Below are 19,913 nucleotides of genomic sequence, written 5' to 3' on the forward strand. Positions count from 1 at the left end.
ATCTCACTTGAAGCCACACTGCCTTGTTCCTCTATTTTTTAGACAGAATGTGTACCATGTATGTGTAATGTGAATAGCAAGAGCTGCACATTTTGATTTTGCATAACCACGATAGAAAATATAATAAAAAATGAATACCGCTTGTCAAATTTCTACAGGTTTATCTTGTCTATATATTGGCCACCAATACTAATCGGCACTGATCGTTGGCGATAATGATATTTAAGTAAAATTAATATATATAATAACCTCTAAATTTACACTCACTTAAAGGATTATTAGGAACACCTGTTCAATTTCTCATTAATGCAATTATCTAAATCAACCAATCACATGGCAGTTGCTTCAATGCATTTAGGGGTGTGGTCCTGGTCAAGACAATCTCCTGAACTCCAAACTGAATGTCAGAATGGGAAAGAAAGGTGATTTAAGCAATTTTGAGCGTGGCATGGTTGTTGGTGCCAGACGGGCCGGTCTGAGTATTTCACAATCTGCTCAGTTACTGGGATTTTCACGTACAACCATTTCTAGGGTTTACAAAGAATGGTGTGAAAAGGGAAAAACATCCAGTATGCGGCAGTCCTGTGGGCGAAATTGCCTTGTTGATGCTAGAGGTCAGAGGAGAATGGGCCGACTGATTCAAGCTGAAAGAAGAGCAACTTTGCCACAACCTTGAGGCGGATGGGCTACAACAGCAGAAGACCCCACCGGGTACCACTCATCTCCACTACAAATAGGAAAAAGAGGCTAGAATTTGCAAGAGCTCACCAAAATTGTACAGTTGAAGACTGGAAAAATGTTGCCTGGTCTGATGAGTCTCGATTCCTGTTGAGACATTCAGATGGTAGAGTCAGAATTTGGCGTAAACAGAATGAGAACATGGATCCATCATGCCTTGTTACCACTGTGCAGGCTGGTGGTGGTGGTGTAATGGTGTGGGGGTTGTTTTCTCGGCACACTTTAGGCCCCTTAGTGCCAATTGGGCATCGTTTATATACCTGAGCATTGTTTCTGACCATGTCCATCCCTTTATGGCCACCATGTACCCATCCTCTGATGGCTACTTCCAGCAGGATAATGCACCATGTCACAAAGCTCGAATCATTTCAAATTGGTTTCTTGAACATGACAATGAGTTCACTGTACTAAAATGGCCCCCACAGTCACCAGATCTCAACCCAATAGAGCATCTTTGGGATGTGGTGGAACGGGAGCTTCGTGCCCTGGATGTGCATCCCACAAATCTCCATCAACTGCAAGATGCTATCCTATCAATATGGGCCAACATTTCTAAAGAATACTTTCAGCACCTTGTTGAATCAATGCCACGTAGAATTAAGGCAGTTCTGAAGGCGAAAGGGGGTCAAACACAGTATTAGTATGGTGTTCCTAATAATCCTTTAGGTGAGTGTATGTATAGCTAGTAAAGTCAAAGAATTTCAATATGGATTAAACATGGTAAGTTTAGGTGTCGGGTATACTGTCCCAGGAGAAACCAGAAACCAAATGCGCTTAAGAAATATTTCAACCAATGTAATTTTTTTCCACTGAAATAATGGTTTACCCGAATTTGTAATCATTTCCTCATCTCCATGTCATTACAAACCTGTAAAGCTTTGTGATAATGAGATTTGCAAAATGTCCAAGGTTTGGAATGACATGAAGTTGAGTAAAAAAAAATATAATTTACATTTTTAGGCAACTAATGTGCACTGATCACGACGCCACATACAGAAATAGCAATTTAGAGTAGAAAATAGTAATTTCACCTTCTGTTTTTTCAGACTATAAGCATACTTACTGCATGCCAATAGTTTCCTCTCCAAGACAATAACACTCGAGACGTTCAGAAGGGTGTCTATAATGATAGCATTCAATACGGTGATAAATTACACCAATTAGGAGCACTGGTGTATAAAGAGTCATCATCTGTGGTGCGTCTAGGGTCTTTGATCTCTGGTAAGCTCAACAATGCCACCCGTCAAGTGGCCTAATCGGAGACAAGAGTGCAATTTACATTTCTGAGCAGACAGACTGATGCAAAACCATCTACAATGACACAAACAGCACAGCAGGTCATTGATTGGCTGCAAGCATTTTAGCACCAAAAGACTGAGATCAATAAACAAACAGAGCAATAAAGGGACTACTAATGTACAACTAGTACAAACAACTCAACAGAAAAAGCATTTACTTCGGTGGACCTCAGCAGCGATTAAAGACAATATGGAATTAAAATCGATTCTTGTTGTGCACAATCCCTTCATAGGAATATTTCAGAGGAAAACCTTAAAAAGATTCTTCAACAATCCTTCTTTTTGTGTTCTACAGAAGATAAAGCTGTTGTAAACCCTAAATCCTTCAAATGACAACTTGACAGCTCAAATAATACACGTTTTAATAAAATAATTAAAATGTAAGTGCTTTTATAAAATCATAAGCTTCACATTTCTGCCTATAAACTTTCCAAAAATTGGCCCAATTCACTTCCATTGCAAGTGCCACACGTTAGCCTCGATTTTTGCTTGTTTTTAAGGAGGGATGAGTTGAAATTACTAGCTGTGGTAATCAACATTGTGCCACAAATGTTCTCCCAAACAAATTAGGTTTTTAAGGTTAATGCTTTTAGTTTTAAATCAACAAAACCTACCTCCCTACCTAAAACATAAACCTAACCGATAGTATCAGAAATAGCAAATGTGACAAAAACCACAATCTCTGAAGCAAACTCTTCATTTTGCGGTTCTTCTATGACACTTTTAGCTCACGTCAACTCGCGTGCTCTTCAGTACTCCTACCCAAGTCCTTAATATCACAAGTGCAACGCTCTATCAGTTGAGCTACCGTGCAATTTGATCAAGTTCAAACAAGCTTGTACATGTAGTTGGTTGTGTAATGCAAATGTTAAAATGTATCACCTCATGCACTATTGTAAAAGTGTTTAGAAGTCATAAGAGAGCATTTGTGTGAAGAACAGGGCGAAGTGTTCATGAACTTAAAATCTGCATTTTTAATGATTTGTGCTGCACACTCTAACAGTGAAATCACAAAGATTCATACGACTTTTCTCAGTTTGGCTAATTCGTTTGATATCTTACAACTGCACTTGTATGAATTCGTATGACTTTCACTACAGCCACTGATGTCGTTGGACATCGTTCCCATATAATACGAAACAATTACTTGCTTCTGTCACACATAACAGCTTCTTATCATGTTTACACACTCTACAGATCAGTTAGGTTTAGATAAGGGCATACTATTAGTAAGCATGTCCTTAACGCCTCGTGCGCAAAACACACGCTTACTTCCGCATTAGACTTCCAATTCAAATTCATACGAACAAACTTGTATGAAATCATACGAAAAAGCCAACTCGTAAAATAAGAACTCACTTTCATGAGACTGGGTTGGATTTGTGTGAAAGTCAATTTGTTAAGTTATTGTTGTTGTATCACCTCTAGTGTTCATTTCACCAGGAAACTGCAGCAATATGTACAACAAGCCATGTAAAAATTATTTAGCAAAAATGTAGGTATAGTCATGTGATTCTATGAGACCAGGTTGGCCCTTTGTTACTTCTCACTGAATATTATGATACACTTGAAAATAGGCCAAAATATTAAATAAAACAAACACCACAAAGGCATAAAACTATTTATTTCTTCAATTTTCAAGGGACGAACAGCAACACCAACTTTTGAAATTTGCCATGCTGAGACTTGAAGATCTGACATCATGCTATGTAACAATGTGAGCAAGGTTGGTGTAAGACCTTTGAGAGAAGTTGAAATAGGAAACAGAGGAGCCAGAAGTCTGTTTTCAAATGCGTGTTTGCGAGGAGGTATTTGGAGGACAGATTTTCATTGTGAAGTGTGTGTGTGTGCGTGCGTGTATGTGTGTGTTTTGAAAATGCAAGTGGGTGACAGTGACTGTGCGGGGAGCTGTCCCTGTTCTGAGATGTGTCACCTTGGCGAGCTGTTTTTGCACTCTACCTGAAGGTAAAAGAAGGTTCTGCTTTTATCAAGTGGTTTTATAACTGTCTGGAATTCTTACACCACCCCGCAAACCCCCTCGGAGTTGGACCTCTCCTGAAAGATGTATCCTGCTCTGACCTCTACCCGTCTCTGTCCCTCATAACAGCACAAGTTGAACTCCTCCAAATGATGTCATGAGACACAACACTATGACTCAACATTCGTACTATAAACAGTGCAACTGATAAAGCACAGAAGTCACTCGCCTTCTAGCTGTGCAACAATAGATCTACTAGCTTTATCACAAAATGTCCTTGCCTTGTTTTGTGCATGCTGTGTTAAAGGTGAAGTGTGAAGGTGAAGTTTCTGCACCATTAGCGTTAACAAATAGAACTGCAAAAATAATAACTGTTTTCAAAGGGATTACCCAAACACAACCCCTGTCTGGCATTGGTCAAAGAGTTAGTTTCACCCCAAACTCACGGCATTGAATTCTTGCTTTCAAAAACGCTATAAGTAGCTTAATTGTTTTGGAATTAAATGAAACAGAATGTAGTAGTATCGAAATACATTTGATTTGACAAGGCCTCTTAAAATGCAATGCTAAAAACATGACTAAAAATATAAAAAATAAAAAAAGACAGATGGGTGCCATCCGAGGGTCAGACTCGCTCGATGCACTTTGCTAGTTTTAATCATTTGTTTCATAAACCGGTGAGATTCGAGACAATTCGGACGGTGAACTGAAAGAAATCCGTCGTGAATTGACGAATGTGTCGGCAATACTGACAAAGGTTGTTGGGACTTGGAGGATCTTGCTGTAATACGTCAATCGATCACTTCCATTTAGATGAAATTCTCTGAGATGATTAAAAGATTGTCGGACGTCGAGAAACGGATCGATTATCTGGAGTCATCGGAGAGGGAATTAGCTGCTAATCTGCTAGCAACAAAGATAGATTTGGAGGGCTTCTGGGAAAAACTGGAGGATTTGGAGAATTGTAATCGACAAAACAACATCCGAATTGTTGGAATTCCTGAGCACGCTGTGATATGGTAAAATTCCTAGACGAGCTCTTCCCAAGTCTGCTCGACATAACAGGCCATAAACTAGAAATCGAGCAAGCTCAGAGTCCCGGCTCGGAGATCCGCTAAAAGACAGGCCCGATCAAATTTCTGAGATAATCCGATAAAGCTCTTGCGTTACGTGAGACGAGGAGTAAAGGAAGGCTTTCTTGGAAGAACCACAACATTTTCTTGTTACCAGACTTTGAGAATTTGACGAAAGAAAAACGTGATCGTTTCAAGGAATGCAAGATGTGTAAAAATCTTGGTCTAGCAGATATTTGCAGACTTTTAAACCCATCTGGTAGGGACTATACATTCTTTTCATCAGTCAATAAGATTTATTCTAGAATAGATATATATACACATGCACACACACACACACACACACACACACACACACACACACACACACACACACGTCTCTCATTTCATCTGTTGTTGATTGCTCAATTGGAAAAATATTAGTCTCAGATCACACCCTGGAGTGTTTAGAGGTGTTGCCACATAAGGAAAAAAGAAACCATATAGGTGGTGCTTTAATGTATCCCTTTAAAATTTGTTGGAATTCAGGATTTTGCAAAAGGCTGAAATAAATGTTTATATGGAGACCAAACAGTATCCTCAGTGGGCATGGCTTGGTGACACTTAAAGTGGTTCTTCGGGGTCGTATCACACATTACGACTCATTCATCGAAAAATCCAAAGCATGAGAACTCGTGGATTTGCAAGGGAATATTAAAAGTGCCGAGGCAGAGCTGAAGTGCCAAATGCCGTCTGATGGCCTCAGAGAATTGACCCGATTGAAATACAGATATAATATTATTTTGTCACAGAAGGTGGAGTTTTGGACAGTCATACTTTGAGTCGGGGGTCAAAGCGGGGAAGATTTTGTCTAGAAATATAAAGCAGAGAGGCTCTTTTTCTACCATTCTCTCAGTGAAATCTGCTGGTGATTAAATATTTACCTCAGTCATTTATATTAATAATGCTATCTTCATCTACCGATGAAGATATTAGAAACTTTGAGGAACCATTAGAACTCCCCAAGATGACAACTGAGCAAAAACATTCTCTTGATCCTGAGATAACCTTGGAGGAGTTGGGCGAGGTAATAAAGCAAAGGCTCCGAGGACAGATGGTTTTGCCGCTGAATTTTTCTGATCTTCTGCTACAGAACTGACTCCACTTTTGTTAGAAGTTTATACGGAATCATTCCTCCAACCATGACACAAGCCCGAGATCCAAGATGCAAGTGTACGAGTGTAAGAGTTACTGTCCAATTTCCTTGATCCAGCTAGACATAACAATATTGTCAAACATTCTAGCTAACCAATTAAGTTAAGACATCTCTTATACATACAGATCAGGTGGGGTTTATTCGGAGCAACAGCTCTTCTGATAACATCAGGCATTTCATCAATATCATGTGGGCACTGGCGAGTGATCAGACTCCAGTCGCAGCCATCTCACTTGACGCCAAAAAGGCATTCGATATGGTAGAATGGAATTATCGTTTTAAGATTTTATTGGATGGATTAAGTTACTTTATAGACACACTGTAGCGGCGGTATATGTGTTTTGCTCTTGTACTGTATATAAGTTTTGTAGGAATCAATAAAAAAAAAATTTATTACAAAAAATAAAAGACGAATCTAAGATAAACTAGTCAAACTCACTATTTGACTAGTAGACAATTGTGAACTATCCCTGTTTGCATTTGGTTAATATATTTTGATGAAATTTTACAACAAACAAAAAAAACATTTCCTTCCGAATAATGTGCAGTGATGAATTGCACACAATAAGACTAAATAGTAGGGCTTGTTTAGCGTGTTAGCCAAACTCAGTTCAACACTTGCATCTCAAATAATGTAAATATTCACCGCATGTTGTGATGGTAAAGCATTCAACTCACATTTATAAGGTGCCGTCTTCACTGAAGTTTCGCTAGTTGCCACAATCTCCATTATTTACAATTGTTTGGTCAGACCAGCAATGCAGAAAGGTAACTCCGCCCCTTCCGGTAAGTACAGTAAGCTGCGAACGCTTAAAGTGTTCAACATTCCACATTCCGTTTTGACTGCTGAAGAAGTGCGGGTACTCGTAGAATCCTTCTTTTGTTGCATTTTTAGTGTTAACATCCTACTCACAATGCTAACACTACAAAATACTTGCTGCCTAAGAAGTGCATTTAAAATCAGTCACTTACATGGTTTTATTTCAGTAACCAGTTCTGTAGCTCAACTTATAGTTCGGTCTTTAAAAATGTGCAGACACATCTCAATTCGATCAAATGTTGAGGGCTCGAGTCACAAATGAACCATCATACACTTTAATTGATTGTCTCTGTGTTTACAATGCTGATGCTCTGTTGTTTTAATGCTAAAAAAAAAAAATGGCGGCGCTATTAAGGTCTTCTACAAAGAAATTGGCTTTTAATGTAATAAGAGTAACTGCCTCTTGTGAACTGCTTGATTTGAGCCAGTAAACATTGACTAGTAACTCAAGAAACACATGTCAATAGAGTTTTGTAATGTAAAAATTACAAAAATTCTCAATTTATTCCTACATTCAGAGTATTTCAAACTTATGGTCCATGTACATCTAGCAATATTGTGAAAGTGCTCAATTGAACAGACCGGAATATAGTGCTAGAGACCACAAACAAAAGTCATCGATGAGTAATTATGTTGCGTTTACAGGTTAGGAAATGCCAGAAGATTAATGCTGTGGTTATCTGTCATTTTTAGGCCTGACAGTATAAAAGTAATTAGTCAGAGCAATGTAAACAATGTGGTGTGCAGAAAAATCCCATTTACACAGTACCAGCCAGGACATGAACGCTGGGTGACACTTGTCTCATTGTTGATTAAAAAATGAGCCAGCGATGTGAAAACTGTAAAACGTATACTTTCTGGATTGGATTTATTTATTCATATAGAGGGCTGTTCTTTAGTTGAACGTGGTATAGGCTGCCTGGGGGGAGTGAGTGTCAAACTGAGTTGTTAAATTTTTGATTACATCTCAAGTCTGTCTCGCTATGTTCTCTCCCTGGACAGTTTTCTCGGTATTCTCTCTCTGTATACAGGGTGAAGTGTATTGTGGAGAGAGCGCTGCTGTCGCACCTGTTCCAATGCTGTCAGAATTAGAACACTCATGCTGATGTATTAACAGGATATGACATATAGGACACAAATACTCCAGCGTGCAAGAATGTGCACAGTTAAGGGTGGCGAGGCGACGGGTTGTAATAAATAGCATGAAAAATAAATTACGAGTTGGCTCGTACAAAAAAATATATACTTTTACTCCCATAGTGAAAATAAACAAACCATTGAACAATGCACCTTACTGAACTCGGTCTGCATCACCTTGGTCTAATGCTGAATTACTCTCTACACTACACTTAAAATGGAATACATTAGACTATCAAATTGTCAACAAAAGCCTTCATCAGCCAACTAACAAAGGACAGTGCATTTATGTGAACTTCTGTAGTTAATCCAGGATGAACTTCAAAAGACATTAGTCATTAATCTTACAGTTCATACAAAATCTTTGTTTAAACACTGACCCTTAACACTTAGTTTACTCATTTTAAACCATGACTTGCACTGCACATAAATAACTAATATTGGCATTATATTCATGTTGTTTAGTCAGAAGGGAACTGGCCCCCACAGTGAGTCTGGTTTCTCCCAAGGTCATTTTTCTCCATTAACCAACATCTTATGGAGTTTTGTGTTCCTTGACACAGTCACCTTCAGCTTGCTCACAGAGATAATTGTAATAAATACAATTATTATTTAATTACTTATTTTTATACACACTTCATAATCGTATTTAATCAAACTACACAATGGTGACTCTAAGGCTTTATAGATATAATGGTTTAATTTGCTGTTGTGCATGACTTTCTGTAAAGCTGCTTTGAAACTGTATGTGTTATGAAAGGAGTTATACAAATAAAAATGACGTGTAACCCCTTACTCAAACCATGGTTTATGCCTGATCTCTTAAAAATGTATGTGAACATGACAACACTTTTGCAAATAAAAATGATCGTCCTTTACAATACGTTTGGCTGCAGTTTTCCAGTGAAAGAGAGTGAAATGCTGTCTTATTCAGATGCGGTTTTATTGATTAAAACATACCTCCCTAACCTTAAACTTTTGCCTGAACCTAACCAAGATTATTTTCAAATATAAATAAGATGTTTAAAACAGACATCCTTTCCTAATCTAAGCCTAAACCTGTGCATTTTAAAATGCAGAAGTGAAATAAAAAACACAATTTCTGAAGCAGCCACGTAATTATGTGTCGCTTCTATGACTCATGTCACCTGTCAGCTTGAGTTCATGGCTGGTCTTGAACCGCTGTCCTTCGAATCAAAATCAGGTGAAGTACTGCACAAGATAATCGGCTTGGAATAAGTGTATATGTAGGTGGGTTTGTAATACAAGCGTTAAAAAAGTATTGCTTTTCAAATGTTGCGTTAGAGTAAAAGTGTATCGATATCATATAATAGCATGGTCTGAGTAATATAGAGAAAAATTAGTATTTATAAAGTCATAATCAGCCATTAATGTCATGATTTCAGTGAAAGTTAAGAAGCCACACAGTTGCTGTAGCACCTTTAGTGTTAATTTTACCTGGAAACTGCAGGGAATTGTACCTGGAGACATGTATAACAAGTTTTGCTACATTTATATAGAGTCATGTTTTCACTATGAGACAGGTTGGTAATGTAAGTGTCAGGTCAAACAGGACTCATATTTTATGGCAATATACTGTAATTTCTTACAGTAACCAAATTTGTTCACAGATATTTCCTTTATAAGAATTAAGTGTTAAATAGAAAGTTAGCTAAATTTGATGCCTGCATTGTTTCGGGAAATTCTGTTTGTTGATTGGTCATCTCTATGGGAATAAGATGGGAAAACCCAGGTATACTCTAGACATTAGGTACCTACTTGCTCAGTCGATATCACACCAAATAATGGCAGAATTTAAATTTTTGGGTAAACTATTCTTTTAAGACTCATAAAGCAGGTGTATTTGTGCACCATTACAACAGAATCTCTAAACAACCCACACCGTTTCTTCGCTCCACGTATTTTCCAAATCAAACACGCTTTCGATTACCACCGGTCAACCTCACAAAATGAAAATGGACTGGTTACAGCAGGAGCACTCAGCATTAATGAAGTATAACTGAATGGCCAAGTCTTTTGTTTAGATCTGTACTTATCTGATTCACACACCAGGGTTATGTGAGAGCCGTGCAACCTGCAGACTATTGTTTATTTCTAACTTGGTCTACTTGCTATAATCATACATAGTGGTGGGTGTACCTGTTTACCTGAATTCCTGCTCACTTCAGATAATGACAAGTTATACAGCTACAAAAAAAGCAACTCAACAGGCAGAACATGAGAGCTGTAATTATTTAGCCTAAACTAAACACATGAGCATAAGGGACAATGTAGTATGCATGGAAACCACATAATTAAACATTAATAATGATGTAATTTTCCAATTCTGATGTGTAGCTAGAAGTCGTAGAGTAGAAGAGCTACAGGAGTACATTTTGTCATTGTGACAATTTTGTTGTGTGTTATATTTTATTTGGATTTCTCAAACGATTCTAAATGAAAGAATAGCATAATATAGCACACAATGAAGCATATAGATTACATATGTACTGCAACCCATAATAGTGTACATATAAAGCAGGTAATGACAGTATGTGTAAGATGAAGAATAGGATGGAGGACTCTATGTTGGGCATATACATACAAAATGTACAGTGGTACAGTGAGATGGTATGTGATAGTAATACCGACATTACTTAGGCTATATAAAACTGAATGATTACCGTATTCACATACCATGATTTTAACATGATGTATTGGTAAATCACCACAGCATCATGTCTAAAAATATAGTACTCCAAGGTAGTTCAAATATTACCACAGTTCCACATGTTCAAAAACACAGTATCAACTTAGGACATTAATATATACCATGATACAGAATGTTTACCATATTTATATTTCATGATATTTGCATGGCTTTAGCATTACCATGGTACAAAGTCCAAAAAAACATGGTCATCCCATGATACTTTGATAAGGTACTAAATGTTTTATTCCATATTTGCATTGATGAAATCACTCCAAGTACATGTTTATTTATATATTTATGTATTTATATATATATATATATAACATGGTACATAGCATATCAGCCAAAAGAGCATGATAATACTATGGTACCAAGTCCAAAAAACATGTTAACACCAATTTTCTTTCATATGGTACTTGAAGATGCCACAAAAAGACCCCCCCACCCCACCCTATTTACAAGGTATTTAAAGGTGCTCGAAAGAATGAAATGGCAATACCACGGTACATGTCCAAAATCCAATGGTAGTGCCTAAAAATAGTACTTTAAGCGAATTAGCATTTCCTTCTGCCAGATTCGATACGTGCTTGCGTTTGATTCACACGCAAATGAAAGCCACCAAACGCTCATCGGACGGATGCTGCTGCGTTTGCCCCCATCCGGTTTAACCATCACTGATCGAGCGGACCACACATCAATATACTCAAACCCATATGCCTACTGTCATACATAACGCCCCCAAATGAGTGTTGAAGTCTTGGCATGGTGTTTTTATGCAAGCATGCAAGTGGCGATTCGCCCTGGGGTTAATTAATCTTTGTGGAGAGGCTACTGAACTGTAAATGGACGAATCAATTCAAACAAACGGATCTGCCAAGAATAATACACACACATGACGTGCCATGACTTACCAAGCAGGAGCAGTTTCACCTCGCGCGCCGCCTTCTCTCCATCCTCGCGCAGGTTTTTGTCGATCATCTTTGATCTTTCGGCGGCCGCCTTGTCCTCTGCGCTCACCGTGCAGCCCATGGTCGAACCGCGCGCACGTCAAACTTGCGCTTTCCGAATGATAACAAGCGAAGAATTGTGACTTTCAGCTCAACACAGGCCGTTCACCAAAGCACAAAAACTAAACTATTAACATACAGACGTGTAGATTGATAAATGTGATATAAAGGCGCGACGTATCACAATTTCAAAGGTGTGATACCGAAATTCCCAGGCTTGTAATTCTCCATCAATCCGTTGTCATCAATTGGTTGTTTTGACACAGTAAAAAAAAGTTGTTTTAGTTTCCAACCAAATCAATAAGCTTCCTTTAGCACCTCATTTCAGGTCAAAGAGCTGCCGCATTTAGAAGTGCGTCTTCTGTGCTTTCATATACCGCTCACAGTTCCTGAAATATAAAATAATTTGCCTGCATTGAGGCAGATGCCTTTACACGCAAGTGGTCAAAATTGGTTCCAGCTGAGAATTCTACCGCCAAACAACCTCTCATGTATTTATCCGTTATTTTAAAATTCAAACTGTCTGCATTCCAATCCAGACGCAGAGAGATTAAAAATATTTCATATTCAAAAAATCGACCTATAAACCGTTTGGCGTGCCACGCTCCGGAGCAGCTCGTTTCTTCTGAGGAATAAACAGAGCGTGAGAATGTCAAAGCGTGCAGCACCCACCCACTGCTGAACAACTGCGCGAGAATAGAGCGCAAAAGTCTGGTTACGGAAGTAAAAGTCCCATTCATTTATCCCATAGACGAATTGATTTTCAGCGAGAACTAATAATCCTTCAAAAACAGATCTACCATGAGCTATGATGTTGTTCATCGATGGTGTATACTTCCGTTGAAGCCACCCGTCTGCGTTATCTTAACTTCATTGTTTAAAAATCGAGCTTGATAGTGGAATTCATGGCAAACAACTACATAACCCATGATACAGCAGAGAAAGATCCACCAATCAGAGAACTGCGTCCAACGAAACCCGCGAAACGTGTCTCGGAGCTTCCGCGCGCTCCCGTGACGCACTGAATGACGTTATCGAGTTGGTCTCCCTTCACCCTAAACTACTTATATATTGTACATAAGGATACTTTACGATAAATGTAAAGTATATTGTTTCTATACTTATAATGAACAACCTAAAATCAACAGTTTTATATAGTCCCGTCCTTTTTTATTCAACGACATCATTCGCAATGCTTCATGGGATTGTAGTCCGTGCCCTCATGAAACACGATAAGTACACATCCTGTACTTTTGTCTTTATGTCCGAGTTTCAAATACTTTTTTTGCCTCAAAACAAAGTTCGTGATGTTGTGATTCACCTCGGAGCTGGTTGGTTTGGTTCATGGCTCACATCTTTTTTATGAAGGATTTTATAAAAAGTCTATGGAAGAAATTAATGGGGAAAATACCTCCGGTACCCCAATAATAGTCTGAAAAAGTGGGCGGTCACCGTTGCACTTTATTTTGTGAAATGCAGTAGTTTTTTACTGTTTCAGAACCACCAGGTAGCGGTAGCGAATCGGTTCGTTTGAACAATCGATTGAACTTTTTAAAAGCATTGATTCACCTAGTCTTTTGAATCGCTTGAAGGGTTTAGTTGTTGTTTGCTTTTTTATGTAGCTCAGAAAAACAACTATATTTTCCACAAAAATACAAAGTATTTTAAATAAAAAAATATTTTCATAAAGCAGTTCATAAATTAGCTTTTATTAGCTTTTCAGTATTCAGGAGCATACTGTAAGAGGCCTATTTAATACTAGAACAACACAAGAGGCTTGTGGTTGGTAAAGTAACAGCTATGATGAATGTGGACTTAAACTAATATAACTAATAAGTTATATTAAACTTATATTAATATAACTAATAAGGAGACTGATTTACTTTTATTGTATTAAAAAAATAAATTCATAACGCAAATCAAAACCACCAGTCATCATTCAAATGTGTCCCCAGAAGTAGGCTACTGCATTTAGTTTCTTTTTGTAGTTAAAAAAATTGTGGTTAATACCTAAGCTTCTATAAATATGTTATCGATAATATTATATATTGGTGTTGTTTATTGCAGCAAAATATCCCAAACATCACAGTTTCACTGCCAATTACAGTGATGAACGTACAGAAGCTTTGCGAATCGGTTCGAACAAATCATTCAAAAGAACCGGATCAAAAGAACGACACTTTTGCGAATCAGACAACATTACTGAGTAAGTGCAGCACAAGATTGACATCACGTATGTACTTGAACTCTCCTTTGAGCTTAAAAGAAACTACAGACTGTATTACAAATGTACAATAAATGACTAAAATTGTGTTTAGAGAGTTGAGCGATAAATAAAATCAATCATGCAATGAATCAAGCACCCATTATTAAATGTATTAAAAAAGGTTGCACTGATTTAGCACATATGTGATAGGGTAATTGTTAAGCTTGCTCATTTAACATAAATATTAGGTTATCTGACATTTGTGAAGTGGAACTGCAAGTAGGCCTACATGCATCGCCCTCAAGTGTTAGAAATAATAAATAGGCTACCACATTTTTTTAATCTGGCTAGCCTTAACTAACAGAGTTAAACAAAGTTAAAACAAAGTTAAACCTCATTTGCAGTTTAAAAACAACATTTTTATTGTCAAAGTGGTTCTATTTACACTATACAAACTAAATATGCATCACAAAAAAAGCAACACTTATATACATCATATACGAAGCACTAAACAGTCTAACATATGAACTCAAATGTATCACTTTAATAGGTGTTATTTGCTGGTTAGAATAAGGTTTTCCAAACAATAAAATACAACTGTTTTCCCATGGTTCAAAATTTAGATTTTTGCAGTCTTATCACTGAAGGCTGTAACATTTGGTGTTTTCATAATCTTATTGAAAGGAAAAATGGCAGATCAAAATTACAAAAGATAGCAATGTCAGTAGAGAAAAGTTATATAAAATGGGCAGCATTGAGATGAATAACCTTGACAGAATTTCAATAGCTTTCATTTTTCAGTACATGGCATATGAATCACAAAACAGATTTTTCAACATTCAATACTTTTGAATTTATCTTTTAACCAGAGCTACTTTGCATGATGCAAATATATCTAGCGAGGTTATAACTAGACAAAATAATACTCAAATCAAATACAAATCTAATTATAAAAGATTAAGTTCCATTGAGAGCACTTTAAGTAGCACTTTGGTGACCAATGGCAAAAGAAGAAGAAAACAATAAGTAGTATCTAAAGGGTTTTGAGAGAGGCACTTTTCTATTGGATTTTCTCCTTCCAAAAAATATAGAGAGTCAAATTTAAAACAATTAACAACTTTACAAAGCAACATTTTTTTTCTCCTTTATAACAGAGAAGTGGCACATTCAAACAGTTATCATTCAAACTTAATTTATGCAATTTTTTAAACAATTTTATAAATATATATTTGAAGTCAAAGAATAATCAAATATTCTGGGTGGGCCTGGGTGTAATTTGGCTATGCTGCTGAAATGAATACTGTGGTGACATTAAAGGCATGTTAACCTCTGTTGCAGGATTACTCATGTTTGTTTACGGTTTGTCACTGTTTGCCACTTCCTAACCAGCCCATTAACACCTTTCACATAATATTAGCAACTTGTGGTACTCCAGGCTTTAAGTAAATTTTTCCGCAGAATCTGAACACATTATATTTTTGAAAACGCCCCATAAGACAGTAGCCATCAATGCTTTCCTTTAAACTAAAACCTGCTGTTCTTCAAAATATTTCAACAGTTTTTTTAAAAACTAACCACAACTGCTAATACCAAAAACTGGTCCAGAAATACTGAAAAATTACTCTAAAACAATGTTAAATTACACAAATGCAAAATATAACATTTACAACCTTTTCCATGAGAGCAGATCACTAACTAAATCACTTCAACATTGCTTAAAGTAATAGTTCACCCGAAAATGACAATTCTCACATCATTTACTCACCCTTATGCCATCACAGATGTGTTTGACTTTCTTTCTTCTGCAGAACACAAATTATGCTTTTTGAAGAATATCTTAGCTCTGTAGGGACATACAATACAAGTGAATGGTGGTCAGAACTTTGAAGCTCAAAAAGCACATAAAGGCAGCATAAAAGTAATCTATATGATGAGATTTAATCCACGTCTTCAGAAGCGATAGGATAGGTGTGGATGAGAAACAGATCAATGTTTAAGTCCCTTTTTTTAACTATAAATCTCCACTTTCACTTTCACTTCCACATTCTTCTTCTTTTGTTTTTGGCAATTTGCATTCTTCGTGCATATCACCACCTACTGGGAAGGGAGGAGAATTTAGAGATGTTGATATTGATCTGTTTCACACCCACACCTATCATACAGCTTTTGAAGACATGGATCTAACCACTGGATTACTTTTATGCTTCATTTATGTGCTTTTTGGAGCTTCCAAGTTTTGTTCTCTGTTCACTTGCATTGTGTGACGCTACAATGCTGAGATATTCTTCTAAAAATCTTCATTTGTGTTCAGCAGAAGAGAGAAAGTCATACACATCTGGCATGATGAGAGAACTTTCATTTTGGGGTGAACTCTTTAATATGATTGTTGGAATTCTAACAGGTGGGATTATGTCTATTTTAAGTAAAATATAGGTGTAATGTTGACTCATTTTCTGTATATCTAGCAACTGCGAAAATGGCATCAAGCATGCTGAGCACTCATTAAGCCACCATGATTTTTAAAGCAACACAAACAAAAGCTTTTTGTTGGAAGTACGTGTTAATACCGTAACATACCCTAATATACATCCAGTGAATTGCAAAATATATTTGATACATTTAAATAAATACTGTATGTTTTCACTGTTTAAATCTCAATGTGATCAAGACATGCCTTGCATTTCACTATTTATACTGTGCATATTTAGGAAAACAGAAAATATACTATATGAAAGATAGAAATCCTTTTGCTTTGGCACACTGAAATTGTGCAGTATGATAAATTGCACACTTGCTTGACCAAAAAGACTGCAAGTCACAGGACATAGTTGATAACATGGCTTCTTGATTGTCCCAAGACTACTAGTGAGTAACCAATATACAAAAGTATCCGACCTCGCTTCATTTTTCTCCCAGAAATAATCAAAATATCTGCAAACTCTGATTAAAAAAATCTAATATGTATTTGTAACTATTGCGCCTTTCTACAGTACTTACGGTTAATCATGGCAGGTATTAGGCCTTATGGTTTATAAAGCAGAAAAAGAGAGTAAGTAGAAAAATGGCATCAAGCAAACTTGAGCCATAACTGCACATTTCTACAGGATATGAGAGCACACAGTAACCCTTTAATAAATACAAAACATTTCTAAAATTGTACATGATTAGCACATTTGAACTGACCTCTCCAGGTCTTAAAATTGTACTAAAATGGTACGAAACACGTGAACTTGGTACTTATAAATTAACGACATAAGGCTGAATTGATCAAAGTCCTTTTCTGAATAATGGCAGTTATCTGTGGAAAATGTTGTTTTGGGTCCCCCTCACCTAGGGTACCCTCTATAACACAATAGACATTCACATTTTAGACAAAAAGACAAAAAGTCATATCACGTTCCAGTATGTTACACCACTAGCTAACTCTCTCATACAAAGGCATGTCCACAAGCACGCACACTGAGCCGGGTCTGTCCCCTAGTGGCCGCCCAGAGCACTGCTGCTGCCTGTTGTCCAATCAATAATGATAAAGCTCAAACTCATTATCATAAACAACACCCCCAGTCCAGCAAAGCAGGCAGCCTGAGAGAGAGAAAGAGAGAGAGAGAAATGTAATAGTCATGACTTATTTAATGCTTCAATGTTGTATAAAGTACTCAAAAGTCATAATTAATTAATCACATAAAGATTCTTGAAATATTTTTCCATATTTTTCTAACCTAACACTTTCATTGTAACTAACATGTTAACGTGAAAAACAAAAGACTGTTTATAATGTGTGTTTGTTTACATAAAAATAATCAGGGGTATTTAATTAATATTGTTTTAAGGTCTGGCCATAAATTCCTTAGTAAGATCTGGCTAAAGAACAAAACTGACCTAACTCCCGATTAACTTTACTTTTAAAATAAAAACATACAAAGTAGGTTTATAGTTTATGAAAACAGAGGAAGAGCATTTAGATCTGCTGAAGTCTGTATATCTATGACAATATTAACCCGCATAAGAAAACAATGGCAATCTATCACTGTCTTTTTAGATCAAATAATGCCTGTTCTTCCTTCTCTCTTATCCTCCCATTCAGGAGGGGAAAATGAGCCTTTCCTAGTCCTGCACATATGGTGAATTTGAGCAGGAGACAGATATTTGTGCAGATAATCATTGGTAAGTGGAAAACAACTGATTGATGATGTTCGTGATTGAGAACAGTGACACGCGTCTGATTATAGAACCGAACACAATCAGGATATATGCTTGTATGCAGGTTTAATGACGCTTCACGTTATCACTTTTAACGAGCACGACTGACCCTGAACAGATGAGACGCGCACGTTTAACACTTGAAGAACTGACGGGGAAAACTTTCAGTACTCTGTTGACTTAATTAGTGAAATGCAGGTACTGCTTACCGGTGAGTACCCGCCCACTTCAAGCACTGATTTGCAGCAATAGTGACATCCATTTCACAAACAAATTGTTAGATTGGGTCTGTTCTTTTCAATTAATTGACATAGGAGGATGGGATGTTTCAGAGACAGAGAGAAGTCTAATTCAGAGTTAAAGTTTTGGCGGAAATTGTCAAAATATTGTGAAGCAAAAGTAAAAGTCATGAACGTTTACACCTGCATAAAGTAGAAATACTCTTAAAAGTATTTCTAATTTGAATCAGTTTTACGCCAATTTTAGTTTTTTTGTAGGAGAGAGAGAGACAATTTGTAAATCACTAGACCACGATGATGTAGAGCCAAAGAAATCAGCTCCGCTGGACTGAATCACAGTCTATTTGAAGAAGACAAAATAAATCTTGGATCAATCTACTGTGAACTCTGCCGATGCCTAAATACAGTTTTCAAAGTTTACTTTCATCTCTTATGGGTTAATGGGCAGTCTTACATCATACAAACATAACTCACAAAGATTTTGGGCGTAGAGCGCATTGGCTCTTTATCCTTCGGAACAATCTGGATGTAGAAGACGGCGGGGAAGATGAAGATCAGGCACGGAGCTGATGTTGCACCTGGAGAAAAGATTGAACAAATCAGATTTATTCACTTAAATCTGATTTAAACTGATTTATGATTTAAGTGAACATGATGAAAATGACAATCAAAACCAGCAATTTTGTCTTTTCTGGTGAAAATGAGAAAGGACAATTTAAATGAGGAGCCAATTTTGGACAACAAAACAATTCAGTCAAATTTTATGGCCATCGACACATAGAAGGTTAAGACATAACGGGTCAATGACAAATAAGGATGTCCAAGATGATGAGAAATAATGATAAAAGTGTAGTTTAAAAAAGTTCTTAGTAATGTAATTTTTTGCATTTATGTTTATTTCATATGGTTTTGAAAGAGCTTGCAAAAAAGTTTTATGTATCATTTACAGCCAAAAATTTTGAATTAATGAATTTAAAAATGTAAAGTGGTTTAACGTGAGCGTGCACACCAAAAATGTTTTCAAACACATTTTTTTGACAAATATTAAGAATTTTTAAAACATGAATATTAAGAGGCTTACTTGGGCGTATAGCAATTAACATATGAAAATCTGAAATAATCTTGCCATAAATGTCATAAAAACGCCAAATTATATGATATTTACGTCATATCTGTGATTTGGTTGAAAAAAGCTTTTCAAATATTAATATTTTTAAACAAAACTGCTCCTCTTAGTAATATTCATTCTAGAAAACAATATACAATTTTATTTTTCAATATAAAATTTAAATATAATTTAAAATCAATA

General features: G+C 36.7%; 2 protein-coding genes across 3 annotated transcripts in view; both read right to left on the minus strand.

Annotated features, from left to right (window-relative positions):
• LOC127654434 (guanine nucleotide-binding protein G(i) subunit alpha-2) overlaps positions 1-12,597 on the minus strand; it is a 63,676-nt gene extending 51,079 nt beyond the window's left edge. Inside the window, exon 1 of the mRNA XM_052141632.1 lies at positions 11,864-12,597. Within this exon, the coding sequence (XP_051997592.1) occupies positions 11,864-11,981 (118 nt within the window). The 5' untranslated portion in view covers positions 11,982-12,597. The remainder of the gene's footprint in view (positions 1-11,863) is intronic.
• Positions 12,598-14,568: 1,971 nt separating this feature from the next.
• LOC127654425 (sodium-coupled neutral amino acid transporter 3-like) overlaps positions 14,569-19,913 on the minus strand; it is a 49,624-nt gene continuing 44,279 nt past the window's right edge. For both annotated transcript variants that reach the window (XM_052141615.1, XM_052141614.1), the window contains 2 exons: positions 19,079-19,182; positions 14,569-17,747 (listed from right to left, as the gene is read on the minus strand). In XM_052141615.1, coding sequence (XP_051997575.1) covers positions 17,643-17,747; positions 19,079-19,182 — 209 coding nt within the window. In that variant the 3' untranslated portion in view covers positions 14,569-17,642. The remainder of the gene's footprint in view (positions 17,748-19,078; positions 19,183-19,913) is intronic.

This window comes from Xyrauchen texanus, chromosome 13, assembly GCF_025860055.1.
Source record: "Xyrauchen texanus isolate HMW12.3.18 chromosome 13, RBS_HiC_50CHRs, whole genome shotgun sequence".
NCBI classification, from domain to species: Eukaryota; Metazoa; Chordata; class Actinopteri; order Cypriniformes; family Catostomidae; genus Xyrauchen; species Xyrauchen texanus.